The sequence below is a fragment of the Thalassophryne amazonica genome, chromosome 6 (genome assembly GCF_902500255.1).
Source record: "Thalassophryne amazonica chromosome 6, fThaAma1.1, whole genome shotgun sequence".
NCBI lineage: Eukaryota > Metazoa > Chordata > Actinopteri > Batrachoidiformes > Batrachoididae > Thalassophryne > Thalassophryne amazonica.
The window spans coordinates 14630640-14656096 of NC_047108.1; the positions used below are offsets into that span (position 1 = coordinate 14630640).

At 39.4% G+C, this 25457-nt stretch overlaps 2 protein-coding genes across 3 annotated transcripts in view; one reads left to right on the forward strand and one right to left on the reverse strand.

The window, feature by feature from the left end:
• Positions 1–310: 310 nt before the first annotated feature.
• LOC117511872 (proteasomal ubiquitin receptor ADRM1-like) lies at positions 311–9551 on the reverse strand. 2 transcript variants are annotated; one of them, XM_034171782.1, is made up of 11 exons: positions 9477–9551; positions 5912–6134; positions 5114–5230; positions 4501–4708; positions 3759–3837; positions 3536–3669; positions 2737–2868; positions 1544–1701; positions 1340–1442; positions 1053–1225; positions 311–1013 (listed from the first exon to the last, which is right to left on the reverse strand). In XM_034171782.1, the coding sequence occupies exons 2-10, from the start codon at positions 6122–6124 to the stop codon at positions 1137–1139; spliced, it is 1233 nt and encodes a 410-aa protein (XP_034027673.1). In that variant the 5' UTR covers positions 6125–6134; positions 9477–9551; the 3' UTR covers positions 311–1013; positions 1053–1136. The 2 variants fall into 2 exon arrangements, with proteins under 2 accessions (XP_034027673.1, XP_034027672.1); XM_034171781.1 differs by having other exon boundaries at positions 3759–3840.
• A 2400-nt stretch (positions 9552–11951) lies between these two features.
• The window catches only part of LOC117511873 (dnaJ homolog subfamily C member 5-like), a 45692-nt gene continuing 32186 nt past the window's right edge, over positions 11952–25457 (forward strand). The window contains exon 1 of the mRNA XM_034171783.1: positions 11952–12129. The gene's annotated coding sequence lies outside the window, so the exon portion shown is untranslated. The remainder of the gene's footprint in view (positions 12130–25457) is intronic.

Sequence of the window (25457 nt, forward strand, 5' to 3'; positions counted from 1 at the left end):
CCATTCTTTGTAGGTGGGAAAACCTGCAAAACTGACAGGGGGTCAAATACTTATTTTCCCCACTGTACAAGTGAAGTGCGTCACATTTCAGATGAGCAGCACTGAGCCACTTACGTGATGGTTTTGTGATGATGACACAAAGTATTTTTCTACATTGTCTTATCGATAAAATAAGTTTTCATATGAGCAAAGATAACAGCAATACTGATATTTTCATGAAAGGCTCACATTGGTCCTACTCTAATTTAAGCTTAGCTCTGATACTTAAATATGCTTAAGGTCTTTCTCACAGTTTTTTTTAAACATTGAAATATTGTTGGAATCTGTATTTACTTTTCTGTGACAAGGGGCATAAAAAAATTCCAAACCTTTTTGTTTAAACTGGATGTAAATGAGGCATTTTAAGCACTGGAAGCGCTGTGCATTCTATCACGTGCCCTTTTAGTCAAAAGACCTTTGCAGCCAATCAGCTTTGTGTGTGCGTGTGGTGCATCTGTACATTTCCCACTGAGTCTGTACACTGTGACCTGGAAGAATTTTGCTGTTTGTTTCCAGGCAGCATTTCCTGTTGTGTTGATGTGAACACAGTGACGTAATGTACACTGTGGCTTCACACAAGATGAAACCTTCTCCCTTCATCTGCATCCAACTGCCAAAAAGTGAAACATTACCACTAAGGAAACAGCTGCATGTTTACACAGCAAGCAGAGAACCTGAAGGATGACTGAGTAAAAATCTGCCGCAGCATTCCAACTGTAACTGAAGAGGCCTGATGATGGGAAATGTTTTTGAGTGTCATTCCTGATGAATAAAATATAACCACTGAAAATTGTCACGGGAAGAAGCTGTCACCCCTCAATGTGTTTGTAATAAAACATTTCCTACTTAAGTCCTCTGCAGTGTTAATTTATCATTTGCCAAAAAAACAAACAAAAAAAAAACAAAGGCGTAAGCTGTTTGCTAATGAGATTTTATTAAGAGAAAAATCACCTGAGCCTGAAAGTGTCACTAAGACTGACTGTGGCAGCTCAGTCTGAGTATGAAAGAATTTGTGAAATTAAAAGGCCTCGCTGTTCATCCTGAGTGCCAGTTTGGTTTACTAAGACTTAAGACGACACTGAAAGAGAATCAGCTCATTAATCCAGACTCATGTCCTCCTTGTCCTCTTTCTTCTCTTTATCATCTCCTTTGCTCCCCTGCATGGCTCGAGCAAACGCCTCCACATCTGACCACACAAACAAACGCACATCAGACACCGACGTCTCCGATCACACACTACATCCTGATTTAAAGACGTAAATGTAGGACCTGTTCAGATTCTGTGCTTTGTGTGCGTTACCTCCTCTGTTGGCGGCGTCCACGGCCTCTTCAGGCAGTCCAAACTGACTCATGAGAGGGCCGAGCTGTCCTGAGGCCAAAGCGCTGCTGAACATGCTCATGGCCTGACGGAGGGACGGAACATCAGCTTTATCAGAGCAGCTATGGCCTTTTGCCGTTATTTATTTATTTGAGATGGTTGGAGCAGATCTTCAGATCTTCTCACCTGTTGGAACTGTGGCGAGGTCAGTGTATTCTGGATCTCACCGGCACTCTGCGGTAAACTTTCTCCACTGGGGAGGAAGGGGAGGAGCCTCTGCTGCACCTCAGCATTGGTCAGGATGGGCACCATCATTTCTGGGGTGCAAACACTTGCCAGGTCCACTGTGAAACAGAACACATCTCCTGTTATTAATCTTTTATATGAAAGTCAGACATGGACATACTTCTGTTTCCACCCAGGATTGTCCTGTTGCTTAGCAATGATACAAAAATGGACACAACCCCTCCCTACACAAAACATTACAGTACACCCAGAAAGGGTTAACAGTGCTTCATTTTTTCCACATTTTGTTATCTTACAGCCTTATTCCAAAATAGATGAAAATCATTTTTTCCCCTCAAAATTCTACACACGACACCCCATAATGACAAAAACCTTGTTTTTTTTTATTTTTGGAAATGTATTAAAACAAAACAAAGAAACCATGTGTATATAAGTATTCACAGCCTTTGCCATGAAGCTCCAAATTGAGCTCAGGTGCATCCTGTTTACACTAATCATCCTTCAGATATTTCCACAGCTTAACTGGAGTCCACGTGGGGTAAATTCAGTTGATTGGACAGGATTTGGAAAAAGACACTCCTGTCTACATATAACGTCCCACAGTTGACAGTGCATGTCAGAGCACAAACCAAGCATGAAGTCAAAGGAATTGTCTGGAGACCTCTGACACAGAATTGTTTTGAGGCATAAATCTGGGGAAAGATACAGAAACATTTCTGCTGCTTTAAGGTCCTAAATGAGCACAGTGGCCTCCATCATCCATAAATATAAGAAGTTCAGATCCACCAGTACTCTTCCTATAGCTGACCACAATTTTTATTTTTAATAAATTTGCAAACATTTCAATAAATAAATCAACTTTTTTCATGTTGCCATTATGGGATGAGTAGAATTTTGATGGGGAAAAAAAGAATTTACTCCATTTTGGAATAAGGCTGGAACATGAAATGCAGATAAAGTGAAGCGCTGTGAATACTTTGCAGATGCAGAGTAATAATTACCCACCCCCCCCACCCATGTGCACACACCCCCACAAAACCCCATATGTGGGTGTGTCTGACAACTGGTCCTCATAGTTCTCTCTTCTGCCAGTTATGATTTTGAGAAATGATTCAAACCCTCCCCACAGTCACCTGTTGGTCCCTGAGCAGCCGTCGCGGGGACATTCATGGTGGCGAGGATGTTCTGCAGGTCACTCAGCTGGATGGGCTGGTGGGAGGTGGGGCTTCCAGCTGAGGCTGGGGCCAGTGGGGGTTGAGCCGAGGCTTAAAGGAAAAGAGCAAACAGAGGTCACACTTTCTGAATAAGGAAATGCTGAGAGTTCTGTCTGTCATCCAGCACCATAAAATGGTTTAGCTGTTCCTCAGGATTTTAAATCCATGACAGACTCACACTCATCTTCAACTGCTTAGTCCAATTAAGGGTCGCGGGGGGCTGGAGCCTATACCAGCAGTCATACAGCGTGAGGCGGGGTACACCCAGGACAGGACGCCAGTCTGTCACAGGGCCACAAACACATTCACACCCACAGACACACCTACGGACAATTTTAAGAGTCCAATCCACCTAACCCACATGTCTTTGGATGTGGGAGGAAACCGGAGCACCCGGAGGAAACCCACGCAAACACGCGGAGAACATGGAAACTCCACACAGAAAGGCCACAGGCGGGAATTAAACCCATGACCTTCTAGCTGTGAGGCAACAGTGCTAACTCCATGATAGACTTTGCAGCCTAATTATAATAAATTCTTAAGAACTACGTGCATATTTCCAAAACAACACATTTATTTTTTAAGAAGATTCTCAGTCATCCATATATAAAATTTTAGTCTGAAAAAGCGGCACCACTTCCTGTCTAGTCTACGTAAGGGGGAGGTCCAGCACAGATTGTCTCAAACAGGTATAAAAAAAAGGCTCAGTAAAATGTACCTGGTGTGGGAGGAGCAGCAGCTGTAGGAGAAGTAGCTGAGGCAGCAGGAGTCACGGGTGTGGAGGGAACCTGGGAGGAGCTCGGTCTGGAGACTGCAGCTGATGGCGTGGCTGCAGTTGACTGACTACGAGAGCTGGAGTAGAAAAGGTGGGGAGGTTCTGATTTACAATAAAGAGGATCTTGGAAGGCTTCAGAGAGGTGAGCTGAGGAGGAGTTCAGTACCTGGATGAGGAGCTGCTGGTAGCTGGTCCTCCGCTGCCCAGCAGACTGGCAAGTCCTGGGCCCGCTAGAGCTCCCAGACCTCCTAAGACAACGCAAACAGATCAAAAAGGGCCCACACCAACCTCAGCAAATTTAAAACACTCTTACAGTTCATGTTGTTAAATTTAAAACCTGCACCACAAAGATGAATTCCTGAAGTCTTGACGGTATTCTGATTCATACACTCAACAAAAATATAAACGCAACACTTTTGTTTTTGCTCCCATTTTGTATGAGATGAACTCAAAGATCTAAAAAATGCACCTGTGTTCTTCATTCAGCATTGTGCTGTGTGATAAAACTGCACCTTTCAGAGTGGCCTTTTATTGTGGGCAGTCTAAGGCACACCTGTGCACTAATCATGGTGTCTAATCAGCATCTTGATATGGCACACCTGTGAAGTGGGATGGATTATCTCAGCAAAGGAGAAGTGCTCACTATCACAGATTTAGACTGGTTTGTGAACAATATTTGAGGGAAATGGTGATATTGTGTATGTGGAAAAAGTTTTAGATCTTTGAGTTCATCTCATACAAAATGGGAGCAAAACCAAAAGTGTTGCGTTTATATTTTTGTTGAGTGTATTTCCTTGTATTTCATTATAGCTGCATGGCTAACATGCAGCACATAAGTCCCGCCTTTAAGAACTGTGTCTGTACTCTGTACTGTGAGACAAAGCCCACAGGCGTACAGAGCTGCTCACCAAGTCCGCCCAGTCCTGTTGGTCCGATCAGCTGCATCAGCTGGTTGTGGCTCATGTTTCCCAGCAGGTTTTGCAGGCCTCCTTCTCCCAGTGCAGACAGCTCATGCCCGCTGCCTCCACTGCTGCCCGCTGCCCCGGGAATAGGAGGGTTGTTCAGGTACTCGTTCACCTTGCGACAGTAGTCATCATCCTTGTCTGTTTTTGGCTCCTAACAATAAGAAATACTCTGTATTTCTTAATACATCAAATATAATTACAGTACCTGAAATTAAATATATTAAATATTAATGCCTAAACGGTATGTGATATTTCTGTTAAAACCCTTGAGGTAAAGTTCAAAGTCTCTGTCACTGCCAACTGCTAATGGACCCAACTATATTTTGCCGCCTGAATGAATCCAAGCAAACCCACTGATGATGACAAATAAATTTACAATGGATTTAATTGGAATTTGCCCACCAAACTAAATAAATCAGCTGACAGAATATGTTATATTTATCTTGTTTTTTTCTGTTTGTCTTAACCCTTCAGTTTCACTCTATTAAACATTAATTTTCTGTATATGAACGAACACACACACACACGTCCTTTGTTCCGATTATCAACCACCCACCTGCATCCAGAAAAATAGTCGCTTGGATCCAGCCTTGAACTTAAGCACAAAGACCCGTCCCGTGGTGCACTGGCTCACCCTCTTAAATTCACAGTCGTCGGGGAAAATGATCAGGTCCTGAAAGAGGGGGAAAAAAAAAAAAAAAAACGCAGCTTAATCAGAACATCACTGAAAGGGAAATCCAAGCCAGCAGCATCACTGCAGCTGTGCAGTAAAGTAAAAGGAAGGAGGAGGAGTTAGGACTGCTTCCAGGAAAACTCTTCATATGTACAAATCAGGAGTAGAAAACTTATATAACTCAGAAATAACACTGGAGCTGTTGAGAGGGCCTTTCACATTACTGTAATTAATCTGCTGACTTTACGGCTTAGAGCCATCACTGACTACTGTGTTGCCATGGCGATTTCTTTCCTATGTCACCCAGACACAAACTTAAATTAAAACTGCCAAAAAAAAAAAAGTTAAAGCACGACGTAATTATGATTATAGTTAGAATTTCACTTAGCATCATGAGTATCTTCAAAACTTACTGATCAACCATTCAAATGTGTTTCACAAAAGTCTAAGATTTTCTATCCAGTTTCATGTTTTAAGAATATTCAGTTTGAATAACAGAGTTTAACTGCAACTCTTGACTGGATCAATGACAAAGTGTTAGTTTGAAAGGTTGACAAATGGATCCATTAGTGTGTGGAAGAGCATGACCATATCCTCAGCCAACGCAACGTCACAGATCACAGCTGTCAAAGTCTTGCTAACACCACATTGAAAATATTATGGGAAATGAACAGATGTTACATCATCCACGTTGCCAGTGGTCCTGTCCTTCCAACAGAAGTGAATCAGGGAGTCATCAGACTGCTGGATGTACACCATTCCTTTGCGTTTGTCTGGCGTTACAATGTTGCCCTTCAGGGTCATTTTACCAGCACGAAACTCCACCAGGTACTTGCTGGAGGTCCCCCTTGAGCCGCTCACCAAGCTCGGGAAGAGAGCACCTGACGACGACATCTTTACCTCACTGGGAAGACAGATGGGAAACAGGAAAAAGGGGTTGGGTTTTTCAGTCTATAATTAACCAAGTACCAGCAGGACGTGCTATCAAGCAGTTGAGCTGGAATGTTTAAAGCTGTCAAACTATTTTCATTCCTGATTAATGCTGTTTGACATCGTCTGCATTTTTGGTGGTGATGGCAGCTTCAACAACCAAGAATGATTCATTCTAAACATGCACAGGTATGAGCCCAACATTTACTATGCCTGTGATTTTAAACATCAGTTACATGGAGCATATGGAGAAAAATTTTGATATTAGAGAAATTGGTGGAGAATGCGCTGACACTAGAAATCAGAAATGCAACATCAAAGTGTCTCCAACTCTAAATGTTGTGGTCCACAGTCTGACCTTGCTTAAAGATGTATATATATATATATATATATATATATATATATATATATATATATATATACACACACACACACACAGTCTTCATAGTTGTATCTTAATTGTGGGAGAGTGTTGCTCTGTTTCACTTTACAGCGCCCCGTTCACTCCACATATTTTGAAAATAATCCATGGTTCTTTATCTAATCATCTCTTTTAAAGCTGAAGTTCTGCCACACAACAGGTGTCACCTCATTTCTGGACCAAATGCTTGCCAGCTTTCCCCTTGAATGAAAGTGGAATAAACTGTAGAAAGTGAGATTTATGTCTGCCATGTCTACGTGCACCTACCGCCTTGGCACACTCTGATCTAGAACTCCAGCTGACATTGACTTTTTGATCTGGCATTTCATTATTGTTTTAACAACGATACTGAAGAAGAGTAGTGACTCCACATTCATACAATTATTATTATATAAATTTTATATTTATCTGTTCTTTCTGTAAAGGACAGAATGGGTGACATATGGGAAATTCTACAGTAATGGAATTACAATCAGAGCAAATTTGTAATGGCAAGTCATTACATTATATGGCCAAATTTTGCTGTCACTGTAATTCCGTTACCACAGAACTGCCCATCTACAGAGTTTACACATCAGCCTTTGAGATGTGTGCCCATGCGTGTTACGCAGATGAAGTGTACCATGTGACTCACAGAAAATTAATTTATGTAAATGACAGGTCAGTTTTGTTATGAATCGGAACCAAAATATATGCAGTAAGACCACTGCACCTGTGCTCCACATACCTGCCGCAGTTTTATTCATTTATTTTTTATTGTTTATAAATGTTTCATGCTGTTGGAAAAAGTCGCTGTGTTAACAATTTAACACAATCACGTCATTCAACTTTAAAGACCTGCAGTAAACCTTTTTCTCCAGTAGGCTGTGCCCCAACCAAAGAGTCCGCACTCCTAATGCTGCCCACTAAATGCGTCCCTTCATGGACATCGACATGACACCTCTTAAGCAGGCAAAGTATTGATGAAGTTCCCGGATGTTAATGCATTTTCAATGGGGATTCGCGACTGAACACACTCAGAAAAACACTTGCAAAACACGTATTAAAATGCCATTCTGACCTGGATATCGAGCCAGTAAAATTAATTAACATTAAATTATGTCAGGAAAGTATTAAACTTACTCTGAGACCCACACATTCAGAAACATTAGTGTTGAAAGTTACACAGATCTGTGCTGTTAAGCTGTGCTGTTGAGCTGAGAAGTCCAGCTGCTGCTGTGTTCAACGCAGCACAGTTCCTAAAACCATTACAATACATTTACTCACCAACGACAAGTATTCTAACTAGACATCGGTCTAGCAGGAGAAAATATCAACTAAACATAAGTGAAGAGTTAATGGTCCGTGTCCTTGGATGACACGGGCAGGAAACATACACCTGTTTATCGACCAAATGTCACGAACAAAGTGACAAGAATAACCAAAAACACTTACTTAATGAAGGAAATATTGTCTCCCTTCTTCCTCCGTTTGTGGCTTTGCCAACATGCGCAGCTTTCCGACATATTCCACGTTTCTTGACGAGACTAATTGAAAGTCTATGGGCGCTGCCTCCTGACTTGCCCAGAATTAAAATGGCAACCACGCCTCCTTGCCAGTGTCGCTGACCGAACGGTCCCCCTAAAAATCAGTCCCCCCGATGACGCGGTTCATGGATTAACATCTCGTTTCTGCTTCAAACTGCACTCCAGTCATCATCTATCTCTGCAACAGATATCTGAAGCTTTTGCACAACAATAATTTCCACATAAATTGAGCATTATTTCATCATAAAAGGCGGAAGAAGCGCCGTAGCTAAACAAGCTGCTAGCTGATGCATTCATGGCGTGTCGGACATTTCAAAGCGTCACGGAATTTCGCCTCGTTTCTGCTTAAAATTTACTTTAGAATGATTTAAGAGGTTTTACCTTTATCATCTGATGGTTAATAATCCCATTAATCCATTTGATTGCTTTGGGTGAAGAGACTCTGTCTCAGACGTGCTGCTGTAGTCAGAAATGACGCATGCGCAGATGCAAAAGGTGGACTGATTTTTAGAGGTGGACCATTCGGTCTGCTACACTGGGACACAGCTCAGTGAGAGTGCAGACTCTAGTTCTCATCTATAACCTCTTTGGTCCCAACTTTGAAACAGCCCTGTTTACAAACATTTAAAACTGTGTCTATTATTCTGGACTTTTACATTTTCCAGCGTTGTTGAACTAATACAGTGGATCTTATTCCTGTTCCTGGGTTCCTACAGAGGAAGGATTACGACAAATCAGATAAACTGTAGTTCGAATTTCTGCCACTAAGCTATGCAACAACTATGTCAAACACACTCTTAAACTGTAAACTTTTTTCATTATCAATGAATATGTTGATTTTAAGTGAACTTCATTTAACAACAGATTAGCTCATTTCCAGACTGACAACGGTATTGTCTCTCATCCAATTTTAAACAAATTGGTTTAAAACAGGCAAAAACGGTAGAACTGAAAACTAATCAATAAACTGGTTTTGATGATTTACCAACAAGAAGTTTCAAATATTTTATTCCATTCTATAGTATTTCGAGAGATGTTCACTCATTTAACTGAAGCTCATAAAATTAGCTGGTTAATAACTTCACTGCTTCTTGTGTTAACTGCGTTATTACCTGAGACGTGGCATATGACCACGTCAAGTCTGGTTGCGTTTTATAAAGACAAGCTAACAGAAGCAGTTAGCCGGCTAGGCTAACATTAGCCCGTGACTTGGCTAAACTGTCAAACACGAAAGGCCGAATGTATTATAATCTTAAGGCGTAACAAAAGTAGTTCCGCGTTTATTTTAACAAAAACAAAACTTCATCAACAACAGTGCCTTTTTAAATGGTTTCATGAACTTGACTGAACATAACTTTTGTTCATATACCTGAAGTTTTTCTTCTTTATACTTGTTTCTTCTTCTTCTTCCCTCCTATTTACGACGGTTGGCGTACGCCGCCTTAAAATAATAATGATACACTACCGCCACCTTCTGCTTTGGAGTGTGGAAAAGAAAAAACAACCCCTGTTTTCCACTTTAAAACTGGCTTGTTTCCTCTCACTTATCCTTAAATAATGTTTTAATGTGAATTTCTGTAACTCTAATCTACTCGGTGCTTATTTTATCGCCCCCCATCTCATTTCCCTTCACTTCAATGTGTGCAGAAACCTACAAAAACTTCTCGAGACTACCTTTAATTTGTTATTCTCATCTTGAAGCCGGGTTTACAATATTTGCAAATATGAAATATATAAAGAATACTTTGGAAATAAACTTGAGGTTTTCTTAAATTTATTTGATAAAATAATGATTTGAATGATTTGATCCATTGCTTTGTAGTTGACAGAAAGCCATAAAAGTCTAATTTCTTCAGTAGTGGGACATCATGTCAAAAGCCTTGAAGAAATGTCTGGTGTATCCATCCTCTAAATTCTTTGTCAAGCTGTTTGAGTGTTGAAAAATTCAAAATTGTGCTGGTTGTCTGCAAAGATGTTCCATCTTGATAGTGAATCATGTGGTTGCTATAGATCAATATCAGGCGATGCAAACATTCCTGCCAGAAATACAACTCGTGGGTCTGTTGTGTGATCAGACACATAAAACTCTTCCCTGCATGACTAAAATGATTTTTCTGAGACCTTTGGTGCCCCCACCATTCCTGAAGATTATTGCATTGCATCATATTATCCAAAGCTAAAGAAACCCACGTTAAATTAATCATTGATCTATATCCTTCCAGAGGATTCCTTAGATTAAGATTTAATGTTGAATGTCTGTTCATTTTGCAGCTCAGATTTTGAAAACACAGAACATCTTTTTCCTCCAACCTGCAGTCACCATTTCGGAAAGAAATAGGAAGTGTTCAAATTCAGTTCACACAGATATAATGTGGGAAATGATTCTGAAAGCGAAACATGAAACTCTGCTGATTCACATCATTCTCATGTTTGCCAAATTTTACACAAAGTCAAATTTATGAAAACAGCACCCATATTCAACTTTTTTCATGACCTTCACTTGTACTGTAAATTCCTGAGAGACATGAATTTTAAACTGAAGAACGACTGAAATATGCAAAATTTCAGAAAATAGGACTTTGAAAGATTTAACCAGTTTATGTTCATTTATTATTTATTGTATTTTGTTCTCGAAGAGACAGCTGTATGTGTGTAGATGTCCCTCTCCTGTCCAAACAGCACCTCGAAATTGAGCCAAACTTGGCACACATATACTTTGACATGTGGGAACACTGTAGTACTACTACTAGTAGTAATAGTATAGTAATAGCAGTAATAGCAGCTGTCAGAGACATTAAATTATGGACGAGAGTGGAAATAAGTGTTTAGACTTTATTGTGTTATCCACGTGCGCTGTATTTGGACATTATTTTAACAAATTCAGTGAATCAGTTTGTGTAGATTTTATTGTGTTTTCGGCTCTTTTTTGCTTTGTATGTTTTGTATGTAATCGACCGATTTATTTTGTTACCTCCGCCAAGGAGGTTTTGTTTTCGGTCTCGTTTGTTTGTTTGTCTGTCTGTCAGCAGGATAACTCAAAAAGTTTTGAACGGATTTTGTTGAAATTTTGTGGAGTGGTTGAAAATGACAAGAGGAACAAGTGATTAAATTTTAGTGATGATCCGGATCACGATCCGGATCCCGATGCTAACGCGGTAGCATGTCTATGGCATTTTCAATGTTAAAAGTTAGCATTAAGCAGTTGCAGCTTTCATCACGTTCGGGTGCATTTGTTTTCAAATTGTAATATTTCTTAAATTTATTTTTGTTGAAATTTTGTGGAGTGGTTGGAAATGACAAGAGGAACAAGTGATTAAATTTTAGTGGTGAAATTAAATTTATTAAATTTATTTTTGTTTATATATTAATAATCTAATGATTATTATATACAATTTTAGAGAAAGAGACAAAAGAAATAGATCACTGTGCCAAGGAGGGAATCTCTTTAGGCCTTGTTTAGAGAATTGTTTCATAAATGTTAAAAAATAAATATATTTGCAGTTTAGTTGAATAATAAATTTAATTTTGTCTCTTATTTGTTTTTGTCTATAAGCACATGCAGTATCAATATCAGTGCTCAGATGACAGTAGCTTCTGGGAAAGGTGCAAGTTGCAATAAACTGTGATGCCAAGCGCTAAGGATACATGCTATCCAGTCACAGCAGATGAAACTTTTTTTACTACTGAGCAAACATCATTGTTAGACTTTTTTAGGTTTAATGGCCTTGGCGGAGGCTTGCACTCTCTGAGTGCTTCTAGTTGTATTGTATTTTATTTTAGTGAGGTCCGCGTTCAAGATGTGTCGGGGGCGCGCTTTCTGTGCCTGAGCGCGAGCTTTGGAGAATGGGCGGGGTCTCGGGTCGGATTGACAGCTCGTTCCGTCCCCGGCCGCTAGCAGCTCGGTGCTTCTACTACCGGCTGTTTGAATGATTTAGCGGGCGACAGCGAAGACAAACTGGGTTACAAATGTCTTAAAAATCGTGATACGCTTCATTCTGAAAGGGAGACGCGGTAGTAAAGAGGTAAGAAATGTGTGCAGCTTGTTCGCTGGCGAGCTAACATTAGTCATGTTTGCTGAACTTGGATTAGTTAGCGTGCTAAATGCTAGCCGACATGGTGTTCTTTTATGCTGTGTCTGGAGATTATCCGCTTTAGTCACGGTTTGATTCTCGGGCTGAGCAGTATTTTCTAGTTCGACCGTGTGAAATTGAAAGCAGCCGAAGGTTCGGTTCGGATCACGAGGCGTCATATAAATTATCGTGAGGTGCAACGCCACAGTCCGATTCTGCTGAAATTGTGAGAAATCACGGTAGGATCAGCCCGGATTTGTAATCTGTACTGTACTGAGGGGTTTAGGCAGTGGCGGCTCCAGAGATTTTTTTGTCTGCAATGCTATGGTGGAGCTTGGTATTTTTATGGTGTGCAATGGGCTCATGTGTTCCGACGGCTACACCTCTGCCACGTTCACGGGCATGCGAACACATAGCCGCATTCTGACCTGAGACAGTCACTAATGACATACAGAACGACCAAAATCACATGCACATCTGGGCTACTGTTCAATACACACATTCACAGACGTGTAGCTTACAGCCTCAGGGAAAAAATGCCAACAGCAGACAGAGAGAAAATTTTTCAGATACCATTGATGTCTTTGGCAGCAAAAAACTGAACCATTTCAGCAACTTTGAAACTACACTTACTGCAGTACTGCGTCATCATTGACACTGAAAAACCCGTCATCATTGACACTGAAAAACCCGTCTCCTTTGTCTTGTCTAGGCTTGATTACTGTAACTCCCTGCTCTTTGGGATCTCTGGAAAAAACCTTCAAAGGCTCCAATACATTCAAAACAGTGCAGCTAGAATTCTGATGAGAGTACGTAAACAGGAACAGATTACGCCTATACTCCATAACCTTCACTGGCTACCCATCACCTACAGAATCCATTTCAACAGTGGTGAGCACAGTTCCGCTAACCGCTAATAATGTTTTCATTATCGACTTAGCTTTTCAGATAACTTTGAAAACCATCATCGGACCAATTATCTTCTGATAAGTTTTGGTCCGATAATTTTTAGGCCACTAACATTTTTGCAGATGTAGCTTTTTGTAGTCGTTGTGCAGTTCTATTCTCTACAAACAGAGAAGACCTGGTTCTAGAAGAAACTGCTCTATCCTCTGCAGGCAAAGGAGAACTGGTCAAAGAAAAGAAAAAAGCTCATGTCTTTTGACCCCATACTAATACACTGGCAATAGCACCCTAGTCATCCAGAGGCATACAGTTTTAACTTATGGTTAAAATTTTAACAAAACTAATTTCGGACAAGTAATTTAAATTAACGTTACGTCTGAAGTTTTATAAAGTGAAAATATCAGATATATGTTTTAGTTTTAAAGTAATGCACTAATTTTGAAGGTTTTAGTGTGGACATGCTGTGTCCAGTGCATTATGGGTATTCACAACAGAAGAAATGCATTTGAGATGCTGTGATCAGGCTCCACAGGGACAGCAGCATTAAACTCTTTGTATATTGTGCCTAAAACTCTTGTGAATATATTCTCTGGGTTTATAGGTGTTATTGTGTTTGTTTTTTGTAAAAATACCAGAAGAAGCCCAGGTTGCTTCTCCAAAAGCCGAGAAGTCTGTTAAATTGCGATTCAGGCCGTGTGATATAACTGGGGTCAAAATGCATAGAACACTGCCATCTACTGGCGACCGGTTATATCACAGTAATTATCTGTAGATTTTCAAAACCTGAGAGACCACACATGTGGAGTTTAAAAAAAAAAAAAAAATCATAGATCTGACAGGTTTAGTTACAGTTTGTGGTGTCAGCCACACGGTAAAAACAACACACACAAACAGATTTCACACATGAACATTCCCAGGTCAAACACTTCTTTCTGATTGGCTGCATGTCACATTTAGCTCCTCGCGTCCTTCTTAACACACCACACATGGCAGGAATATCTGATAAGATTATATTTAGCGTCATCACGATTGTCGGGGTGTCCTTAAGATTTATTATCATGACATTGTGTAACGTGATGTTCAATGACATCAGTAAAACATTCAGTTCTATTGATGAATGTTTATTTTCTTTTATGAGTGAAATATTTATCTAATCACATAAATCTGAAAATGCCATAAGTGTCTTACCGTGGAAAACTGAAAGGATGATGGCCCCTGTCTCTGTAACAAGTTAACAGTGTAATTTAACTGTCTAATTTAGCATATGTTGTTTTGTTTTTTTTCTTCTTGGTGGTGGGACAAAGCAGGCTGAGAAACTCACTCAGAGCAGACAGACACTGAGGGACTTCTTAAAAACTCCTTAACAAGTAACTTCAATCATAACGAATTACCAAATTTCCAGACGTTATCTTCCAAAACAAGGCTGTTATGTGGAGAACAATTTTCACCTGTGATAACGAATCCTGGCAACAGGACAGATTAAAAGACTTTATTTAATCCGTGAGCCGGCTTCTAAAGTTTTAGCTTTCTTTGTTAGCTCCACATCTTCTTCTCCATTTTTTGTAGAAGCATTACAGTGCTACATACAGGCCTGGCATATGTACTACAGCATTTTCACTCGGTTTCACTGAATTTGTGAAAATCAATCAATCAATCAATTTTTTTTTATATAGCGCCAAATCACAACAAACAGTTGCCCCATGGCAAATGGAGATATCTCTTGACTGGAACACTTTTTGAAAATGACAAAGAAAAATCTTGTATAGGAGAAGTTCAGTTTCAGTGTAGACAAGGCCTTAAAAACATGGGATAAAATTAAATTAAAATAACAAATGAGGAATTATTTTCTTGGGGTGCTGTGGGTGTGCTATGACAAATCCAGGGGGAGCTCTAGTGTCCCCCTGGCGCAGCCCATGGGTTTAGGTTGGTGAGGCAGATTTTGTGTGGATCATTCAGGTTCACATATTTCATAATATAAATTATTGAATTTATTTAGTAAAATAATGCACGAAATACATAATTGCTCATGAAAATACATGGATAGCACAAGAAAACGAGAAACGCTTGTTTCGATTGTGGGCTGGAAAAAGTTAAAAAAAAATACAACAAGACAACACAACAAAAGCAGTACCAAATCAATAACTTAGACAAATTATATAAGATGAAATACACAAGGTAATATATAACATAAGGTAACAATAATACCAATATTTAAGCTAAATAACAATGATACTAAAATATTGATAAAATAAGTAATACTAATTAACAATACTGGTTACCTAAATAATAAAAATAACAATATTAATAAGTGTCAAAACAAAGAAAGATAGTAAAACAATAAAATAATAAAGATAAATGCAGTAAACTAGAATAAAAGGGTTGCGTGACTTGATAAAACTGATCATGTAAAAAACATTTCACTCCTTTTTTTAAAAGCACATTTGAACTCAGCTGACTGTATATGACTGGGTAACTCATTCCAGGCAATGATACCAGTGTATTTAAAAGAAGAATGACCAAAAGACTTTACAGGGGGAATAGAACGGGACAGGGGACTGGAATGGGTATTTAGTGAAGCAGATAAGTATGATTTCTGGCCAGAATTGTTTACTTGGTGATGCAAGCATCAAATTTGGCATGAATGTTCTTCATAAATCAGTGTTTGAGGAAAAAAGTGCTGGCCACTTGAAAATCCAATATGGCGGCCAGGTAGGGGTCAGTGAAGAATTACACAGGGGTCAAAATCTAAAAACGCTCCAATCATATTGAAAAGTATAACACATTATTTGTCTGATCATAAATATTCCAAAAAGGTATAGTTTGAACTATCTATGTCTGACTGTTATGGAGTTATGGGGTAAAAACAGCAAGAATGGTGACAAAGGTCAGTTTCAGTTTGTATAGGGGTCAAAAGATAAAGTTGCCCCAATTTTGGTAAAACGTGGTGCAAATTATTGGTTGAACTAATAGGATTAATAAATGGAATAATTATAACTGTGTTGAATGCTTGGTTTGCAAAGTAAATGTCAAACAATGTCGTTGTCCACTGGATTCTATGGCATGTGACAGATGTTACCCTGTAACATGACAACTGAGCATGACACATGGTGCAAACTATTCCTTTTTAAAACCCTATTAACTCAACCAATAATTTTGCATCACATTTTACCAAAATTACAGTATATGATGTTGCCATAGCTACAAATAGGCAGTGGCTGTCCAGTGGCCATATTAATAGGTACACAAGTAATGCTGTGCCTACTAGCCTCAATCTGTGTATCAGTTGCCATGCCTCAGCTATAGATTGCCCTGTGTATGAAACTACTGCTTGTTGAATCTGTTTCTGCATAGGTGCAGCTCTACAGCCTCATATTCGAATGGAGTCATTCCAGTCATTGGCTATCCCTATGTAGCCATATTCACATAGTGAAATTCTATTTGTATGTAGGGTTTCTCTCATTGGTCAATATAGGTCTTGTGATCAGGAGGCTATGTACTTGTACATGCATTTGGTATTGATACGTAGATTCCTAAAATACGGTAACCGCAACCACTAATCCTAACCATAACAAGGCTGCGCTACGTATGAATAGAATTTGGATTATTAATATGGCTACATAGAAATAGCCACTTGCTTGTTTTTCTGAAGGAACTGATTCTGTAGCTAGTGAAACTATTATAATAATAATTATATATAATATTTGTGTGTATATATATATATATATATATATATATATATATATATATATATATATATATATATATATATATATCCAGCCAACCCCATCACCCTGTGTGACTCCCCAGTCACCATTGTGGAGTCCTTCCATTACCTGGGGATATATATATATATATATATATATATATATATATATATATATATGAAATTAGAGGTGCACCGATCATTACCGGCCGATCACGCCTTGACGCCGATTTACCAAGCCTATAGCAGCTGGACACCGTATCGTTGGACATTTTAAACACTCGCAACTCGCCTACTCCTGACTCCATGCGCTACAGAAACAACTCGGTCAGCCTCTAAAAAGATGTCCCCACTAGATGGAATAGTTCTTTTTACATGCTTCAGAGTCTGGTGGAACAAAAACTGACCCTCTCCGCCTATGCAGTGGATTACAACTTTCCGTGCACGCTGACCAATAGCCAGTGGAAGTTGGCGGAAAACATAATAACTATTCTGGCTCCATTTGAGGAGCTCACACAACAAATCAGCTTGTCAACAGCGTCTGCCGCTGACTTCATCCCAAATGTGAAAGCTTTGATTCGTTTCCTGGAGAAGGAGGTAGACAGCGACCAAGGGGTGAAAACGTCAAAAGCCACTCTATTGGAAGCAGTGAAGAGGAGATTCTCTGACATAGAATCAGAACGTCTGTACACCATCGCCACAGCACTTGATCCCAGGTAAAATGCGTTACACGTAACACTATAACATTAGTCAAAGACAAAGTTGTAAATATATTTTATTTATTTTTCTTAGGTACAAAGATCGTTATTTTCCAGAATCACTCAAGCCACAAATACGTAAACTCCTGTCAGACGTCCTATGAGCCCAACCTGAGCAGCAGAGCCAGACCTCAGACAGCCCCGAGCCCCCAGCGAAAACAGCCCGTGTCGGAACATTGGATGATATGTTGTCAGAAATGTTGGATGAAGACGAGTTACAGAGTGGTAATCGCGCAAACACCGAGAGTCCTGTATTGTCTCAGATGCACCTTTACCTAAGTGAACCAGTTATGGCACGAAGTGGACAGCTGCTTCTTTATTGGAAGGAAAATAAAAGCCGTTTCCCTGCTCTGGCTCGAGCAGCATGCGCTTTTCTCAGTGCTCCGTGTAGATAGTGAGCGGCTTTTCAGCACAGCTGGCATTATTCTTGATGACAAACGTAATAAACTGACTGCTGAAAATGCAGAGATGCTAATATTTCTAAAGAAAAACGTCCATAACCATGGCTACTTGATTAGTTAAAAAAATACGGTTCTGACTAAAATACACTTGTTCTGTGCTATTGTTGCCATGTTTAAAATGCACAGAATGTTGCTGCTTGTTACACCAAAACTGCTAATAACTGCACTTTCTGTTTATATTAGATGTTTTTTATTATTTGTGGTTGAGCACAGGAATTGCTTGTGTTTGTTACTGTTAACTGTTATTGTTATTGAAGTGAAAACAGTCCAAGCTGGAGCAATATGTATTGAGGTCTTTGAAAGTTATTGTTTACATTTAAGGTGGAATGATATGGGGTTAAAATTGTCTCATTAATATTTGTAAATGCACACAGGGTGATCTACAAATAATCATTGATTTGCAAATATGTTCAGATATCCACAAATGCAAACTTCATATTTGTAAATTGGTCTTTGCAAATAATGTTGTATTTGCAAATATAAAACTTAATTTGTAAAAAAAAAAAAAAAAAAAAATTTACATTTGTAAAACTGGAAATTGTATTTGTGAATTGAGTTTCAGCATTTGTGGATCACCAATTACATGCATTCATTGCTTTCCTCTGTGACGTAAACTCATTTTGATTTCTGATATGAGCTGGATGGACAAGGAGAGCAGTCGCCATCATCTAATGTAGTCCATGTCCGTCTAGCTCATATCAGAAGTCAAAATGAGTCAAATGGCTCTGAGAGATCTAAATAGACTGCTGTGTAATGAATGGAACCACACTGCCATCTAGTGGATATCCAGTGTGCGTGAGTGTGTATTTGTGAATCAGTAGGCATTTGTTTGTGGATCTATGGATTTCGCGAAAAGAATGTCTCAAAATTACGTCACAGAGGAAAGTGATGAATGCATGTAATTGGTGATCCACAAATGCTGAAACTCAATTCACAAATACAATTTCCAGTCTCTTTTTTTTTTTTTTACAAATTAAGTTTTATATTTGCAAATACAACATTGTTTGCAAAGACCAATTTACAAGTTACAAATATGAAATTTGCATTTGTGGATATCTGAACACATTTGCAAATCAATGATTATTTGTAGATCACCCTGTGTGCATTTACAAATATTAATGCGACAGTTTTAACCCCATAGAAAGAGGGTTGTATTTTACATTCTCAACGTTCTGTAGGCTGTAACCTGAGCAACATGAAACATGGGAGAAAAAAAAAAAGCTTGCTGGTAGAACAAAGTCAGTGTAATAAAACAAAAGTTGGCAGTTTATTCTAGTGTCTTTATTTGAATGCATGTTTTTTGTTTTCATCATTAAGTTTTAATGCAAAAATAGTCCTATACATTAGACCTATATTCTTATTTTGGGCATGATCCAAATATGTACTTGATCGGTATCGGCCTTGATCGGTATCGGCAGATCAAAATTTCAGTGATCGGTATAAAAAATCCTGATCGTAAAACTCCTGTGCACCTCTAATAAATAAATAAATAAATAAATATATATATATATATATATATATATATATATATATATATATATATATATATATATATATATATATATATATATATATATATATATATATATATATATATATATATATATATATATATATATATATATATATATATATATATATATATATATATATATAGACTGGGGAGTCACACAGGGTGATGGGGTTGGCTGGGACTGCAGGGGTCGAAATACATTTTTTAACCTACTTGCACTGGTGCTAGTAAAAAAAAAAAAAAAAAGTTACTTGCGCAACCAAAAGTCACTTTAGTCACTTTCACACCGGGCCCACTTCGAGTTGCTTCTTCCTGTGGCATCATGACAACGTAGGAATTTCTCCATCAGGTGCATGCAGCAGGGGGCAGAGAGGAGGTGAGAACGCAGCCTGCAGGTTTCTCTTCTAGTTTATATTTGTTCTTGTGCTGAGCTGCAGGTCTGCGCTCCGAGTTCTGCTATAGTTTATCTTTCCTCCTGTAACCGTGAGAGATGCGCACGTGTGCGCATGAACAAACCGTCTGTGAGTAAATGTGGAGATTTCTGGAGTTATACTTTATGTGGACATGTCCTGTCTCTGGCAATCAGTGTGATTCATGCACCGCTCGAATAATACATGCACAAACTAGCACATGCACGTACTATTTCGAGCCCTGGACTGGGTTCTTCCTGTCTCTGGCGATCAGTGTGATTCATGCACCGCTCGAATAATACGTGCACAAACTAGCACATGCACATACTATTTCGAGCCCTGGACTGGGTTCTTCCTGAAGTCAACAACCATCTCCATTGTCTTGAAGGCATTGAGCTCCAGGTTGTTCTGTTTAAATATAAATACCTGTTAGTTAATGCATAGAAATTCATTAATAAGTAATTAAAGGGTTAAGTTCCTCTTCCAGAAGTTGATCTAGTAAAAAAGTTCTAATCTGCCGTTTAAAGCAGGCCTTATTGGATTGAGTTTTGGAAAATTATTCCACAGCCTGGGACCAGTAAAAGAGAAAGATCACTGGCCAAAAGATTTAACAGAAGGAATGACAAGGCTGAGCGGACCTGAGCAGGTATTATGTTGGAATGGATTTAAGACAGATGAAGAAGTTAAATATTGGGGTGCATTAATATGGGTTATATTATACATATGACTGAGCTGCAGCTGTTTAACTTGGAGACTTACTGGTAACATCCTAACCTGTCCTGATTCTTCAGAACCAAAGTGAGTCAGAGGAAGGATGTTTTAAAAGAAACTTTACAATTTTGTTCTGGGTTGTCTTCAAATGATTTGGATTTCTCTTGGGAAGACCAGAATACCAAGTAGGTCAAGATGTACACCAAGATACACAATGCAGATTTTGCTAGAAAGGTTTTGACCACCGCAGGTGACATTAATAGTCACAAATGTTGAGTGTCTCATTTTTTGCCAAACATTATCAATTCTGCCTTTCCTAGGTGCAGAGAAAGCTTATTTAGCTAACCATAAAATTACAAACAGGTGTGGGTGAATGTGCATGTTCTTAATTGAAGGTGTCATATATTGTGCCTAATGTTTTAGTTTCTTTTACAGTTAAGTATGATTGAGGTTTCATGTTGAAACACCTCCAAAGTCCACATTTCTGACATTTCTCCTCGTATAAACAAACTTTATATCTGAAGCAACTTGTTTTCAAGATCTTTGACATAGGCTACAGAAATTCATATTTGGACTCCCGTTTGCTCTGTAAGACATGTCCAATGAGAGTCTCTGCAGCATGGATCTCTGCCTAAAATTCTGGATGACTCGAGTCTACTGCTGCATGCAGGCAAGTCAAACCATGCAGCAGCCATATTACCACTCCCTTTGTTTGCAGATGTTGGCTGAACATCCTGTACGCTCATAAATTAAATGCAGACTTGTTATATTCCCCCGGAGAAAATAGCTAGACTCTGTTTATCTGTTAAAAGTGAAATTTATAAAGAGTATATTACCCTATACAGTAGGGGTGCCCAACCTTTTTTAAACCAAGACCTACTTTTAAAGTTGGCAGTGTATCGAGATCTACCAAGCCATGTTGAATGCCATAGCGCAGCCACAATTTATTCTGCACCAATATAATATCACATTTTTCCGGCACAAAGATAAAGTTTTAACAATAATAATAAGTTATTGAAGTAAATGTGTGTGGTGCAAAGAATAAGCACAAGTAGTCCAAGGACTGGCCCATAACAACACAACAAACAACCCAAATTATACAATGCCTAATTTAAGTTGGAAAAGTTGTTCTCTACCTTGGTGGGACTTCTGGCGCTGAGAGGACGCAGCTAGTCTCTCATAGGTCAGATAGTAGGACCTGAGTGTCAGCTGTAAGCAGGCTGCAAGGTGGTCATCAATCATGGTGGATCGGTATTTTGACTTGATGATTTTCGTATGTGAAAAGGCAGACTCACACAAATATGTTGATCCAAAAAGTGCACTCAAATTATGTGCAGTTTGTTTGAGGTTGTGGTAGTTCTCTTTCTGCATTAGATTACAGAATTGGGCATTCATTTCTGGATTTGAGTACAATGTCATTTTTCATTGTGAGGATCTCATTCTCAACAGAACAGCTATCCAGATTGAAGAGTGACGCCACTGTAGACATTATACAATCCACATCTATATTTTTCCCAAATGGAAAACAGAGAAAACTGACAACAGGCTCAATGGATGCAAAGTCAATAAAGTGACTGTCAAATGACAAGACAAGATGCTCTGCACTTGATCATCATAATGTGCACTCTCAAGCTCCGCACAGTCTTTGCGCCGACACTTAAGTTCTGTGTCTGTGTGGAAAGTTCCACAGGTCACACCTAATGTCTTTGTGCAGGAGCAGGTGTGTGTTTTCTGCATGTACTGTATTTATGTGATTAAAAGCCAGAGCATTTATTTTTTTCAAACCGTGCTCAGACCCGGGACCTACAGGAGGCAGGCCTTTATTTAAAGTAGACCTGCATTGAAATAAATGCAGTCAGATCTTTGGACCAAAAAATTACTTATATTTACACATGAGATCCTTCTGAATGTAGTAAAGTAAATCTGCAAGCCCAGATCTGTCATTCAACGGAGAAATCTTTATTTGAAATGACAAATTTACAGCTAACATTTAGCCCTCCGCAAATTGTCCCTCTCATCATGGACGCTGCCGAGACGTCACGGACAAGACCCTCTCCCAGCATGCATTGCGCGCGCCAACTGTAATTTGTGGATTTACGTCAGGTTTCATCTGCACCTTTTTCTTCTCTTATACGGAAGGATCTACTTTTTAAAACTTCATATTGTCTTGCGGTACGCTTGGTGAGTACACATTTCTTTTATTTGTGCTTGAAAATTATTTTTATGGACTTTTTCATACGCCCGTTTGATTGAGTGGTGTCGCATTGAAAATCTACTGTCTTTCACCTCCGGTGTACCGTCGCGGGCTACGGAGGCGAGACCCGCAAAGAATTCAAGTCATTAAAAATATATAAACCTCTCTCAGCGGCCACGGAGCTCTGCGGCTCCGATTACCGAGACGTGCCGCGCTGCGGATTTTGCAGCAAGAAGTCTGTCCTTGCGAGCAACAGGTGTCACCGCGTGCACTGCATTAAAACGGCGAGCGTAGTCTCTGGACTTGTGCCAAGTTGGCTGCAACTCCATTCAGTAGACAGAGAGGTGGTGCTGGCTGCACAGCAGACACGGGGGTGTGAGTGCCGCGGCGGCATTTAACGAGCGCATGCACTCGATAAGCGTATCGGGGGCAGTGAGAGCGAGGCGTCGGGGAATAATGTCGCCCGCTGTCGATGCTGATCTGATCCCCGGATCTGAGCAAGCAGAGCTGTATCTCTCATTCATTGCAGCTTACTTTTGGATGTTGAAACCAGGATGTGCATAACAGTAACATTACTAAGAGATAAAATCAATTTCAATGCGGGATCGGACTGAAGGCGGGAACGCATTGTCTTGTCACCAACGTCATGGAAATGATCCGGATGTACAAACTGTTTTCACAGAGGGCTAAATGTTAGCTGCAAATTTTTCATTTTTAAACAAATATTTCTCCGCTGAATTACAAATTTGGGCTTACAGATTTACTTTACTGCATTCACAAGGGTCTTATAAATACATATCAGCTATTTCAATTCTGAAATCTGACCACATTTATTTCAATGCAGGTCTCCTTTAAGGCTGGCGATTAGTAACAAAATGCTGCCTGCACTGTAATATGGTGTTAAGTTTCACACATATCACTGGGTGTGGAGAAACAAAGACAACCGGTTTAGATCAGAGCCCCGTTATATTTTAATAGTTTTTGCAGTGCGTACGGCGATTACATATTGATCATGGACGTTTGGCAGAAAAGTCTGAAAATATGACCAACTTTACAACACGGAGTCTAAAAAAGATGCTCAAATGACTCACAATTCATGGAGGGAAATTGCATGAACTGTGCTGTTGGTTTGGAGGTTGATGATTGTATAAAGAAGTGCAGCTTGTTGAGGGACAAATTACTTCAGAAAAAGCCACTCCTTCCTTAATTGTTAATTAATTGTTTAATCGTTAATCAAGCTTTTCCTGCCCTTTCAACCATGCACATGCACAAATAGAAGGAAGTTTTTTCATGTGATCGACTGTAACTCAGCCCACGATTGACTGGTCGACCTTATCAGAACATAAACACAACCTTAAAATTTACATTTAATTCTGTTTTTATGAGCAGATATTTGACCCAAAAACACTGTGCAAACATCAGTCATTGTCAATTTGCCATAAATTAAGTTTTTAAATTAACAAGAAATTACGCCAACTTTGAAGCAGGTCATTTCTTCTAAAGACCTTTGTGTGTGGTGTCACGCAAGAGTCACTTTCATTTTCCAAGAACTGCCCAGTTAGTGCGGCATTAGATTCAGACAGTCTGAGTCAGCCGGTCTGTGAAAGGTCACGGGGCTGATATCATCATTATACGCTCTGAAGGCAGAGATTATCGTGAGTTACTCTCAAAAAACAAAGCAGTAATCGGTCTGAAAGGGTGATTAGATTCACTGCAGTCACATTACACTTGCACTGGGAAGGAAAAATTCATTACATCACAAATGTATGTGTAATTGTGGTTGTTGGGTTGTTTGTTTGCAGGATGACAAATAAAATTCAGCTAAATTTCACAAAATGTTATGGAGTTATGAGTCTCATCATCATTTGGGTGAGTATTGGGGTATCGATTTGGCTCCTGGATAATTTTTTTGTGGCTTTTTTTTTTTTTTTAGCATTTAGTCATATCTCATATGACCTTGTCTGGCAGTTTCCTGTGTGTGTGTGTGTGTGTGTGTGTGTGTGTGTGTGTGTGTGTGAGAGAGGTGTCACTGTGTGCGCATCTGGTTTCAGTTTAAGTGCCACAGAAATTTAGTCCCTGCCACTTTTTGCTGGATCAGTTTCACAAACTGATGTACTGATTTTGATGGTTGTCTTTCTTCAGTTTGGGATCTGAGTGCTGCCCTGCAGCCGGCCGCGGGTGCTTTGGAATTGTCTGTGGGATGGTGCTTCTTTTCACAATCTCTTTCATAGTGTCTGTCTGCCATGAGCAGGTAGAAGGCAGCAGCAGAGCTTCTCCCACTGAGAGAACACACGTCTTCTCTGTTGGTGTCAAGCTGTTTGACTTCTTTTTTTTTTTTTTTTTCAAAATTTTTAATTATTTATTTATTCAGTTGGCTGGAGGTTCCATAGAGGTTGTGTCCAACCCGTGATATTGGTCTTAAACCTGCTACGACCAGTTAATTATCAAACAGTATTATCAGCTCTTCAGTTTGGCATTTTTATACACTGCTGTAATTCTATTTAAATAGACATTATAACTATTATTATTAATAACAAAGGTGACTATTACTCACTCATTTGTCTTCAACCGCTTATCTGGGATTGGGTCGCGGGGGCACCAGCTCTAGCAGGGGACCCCAGACT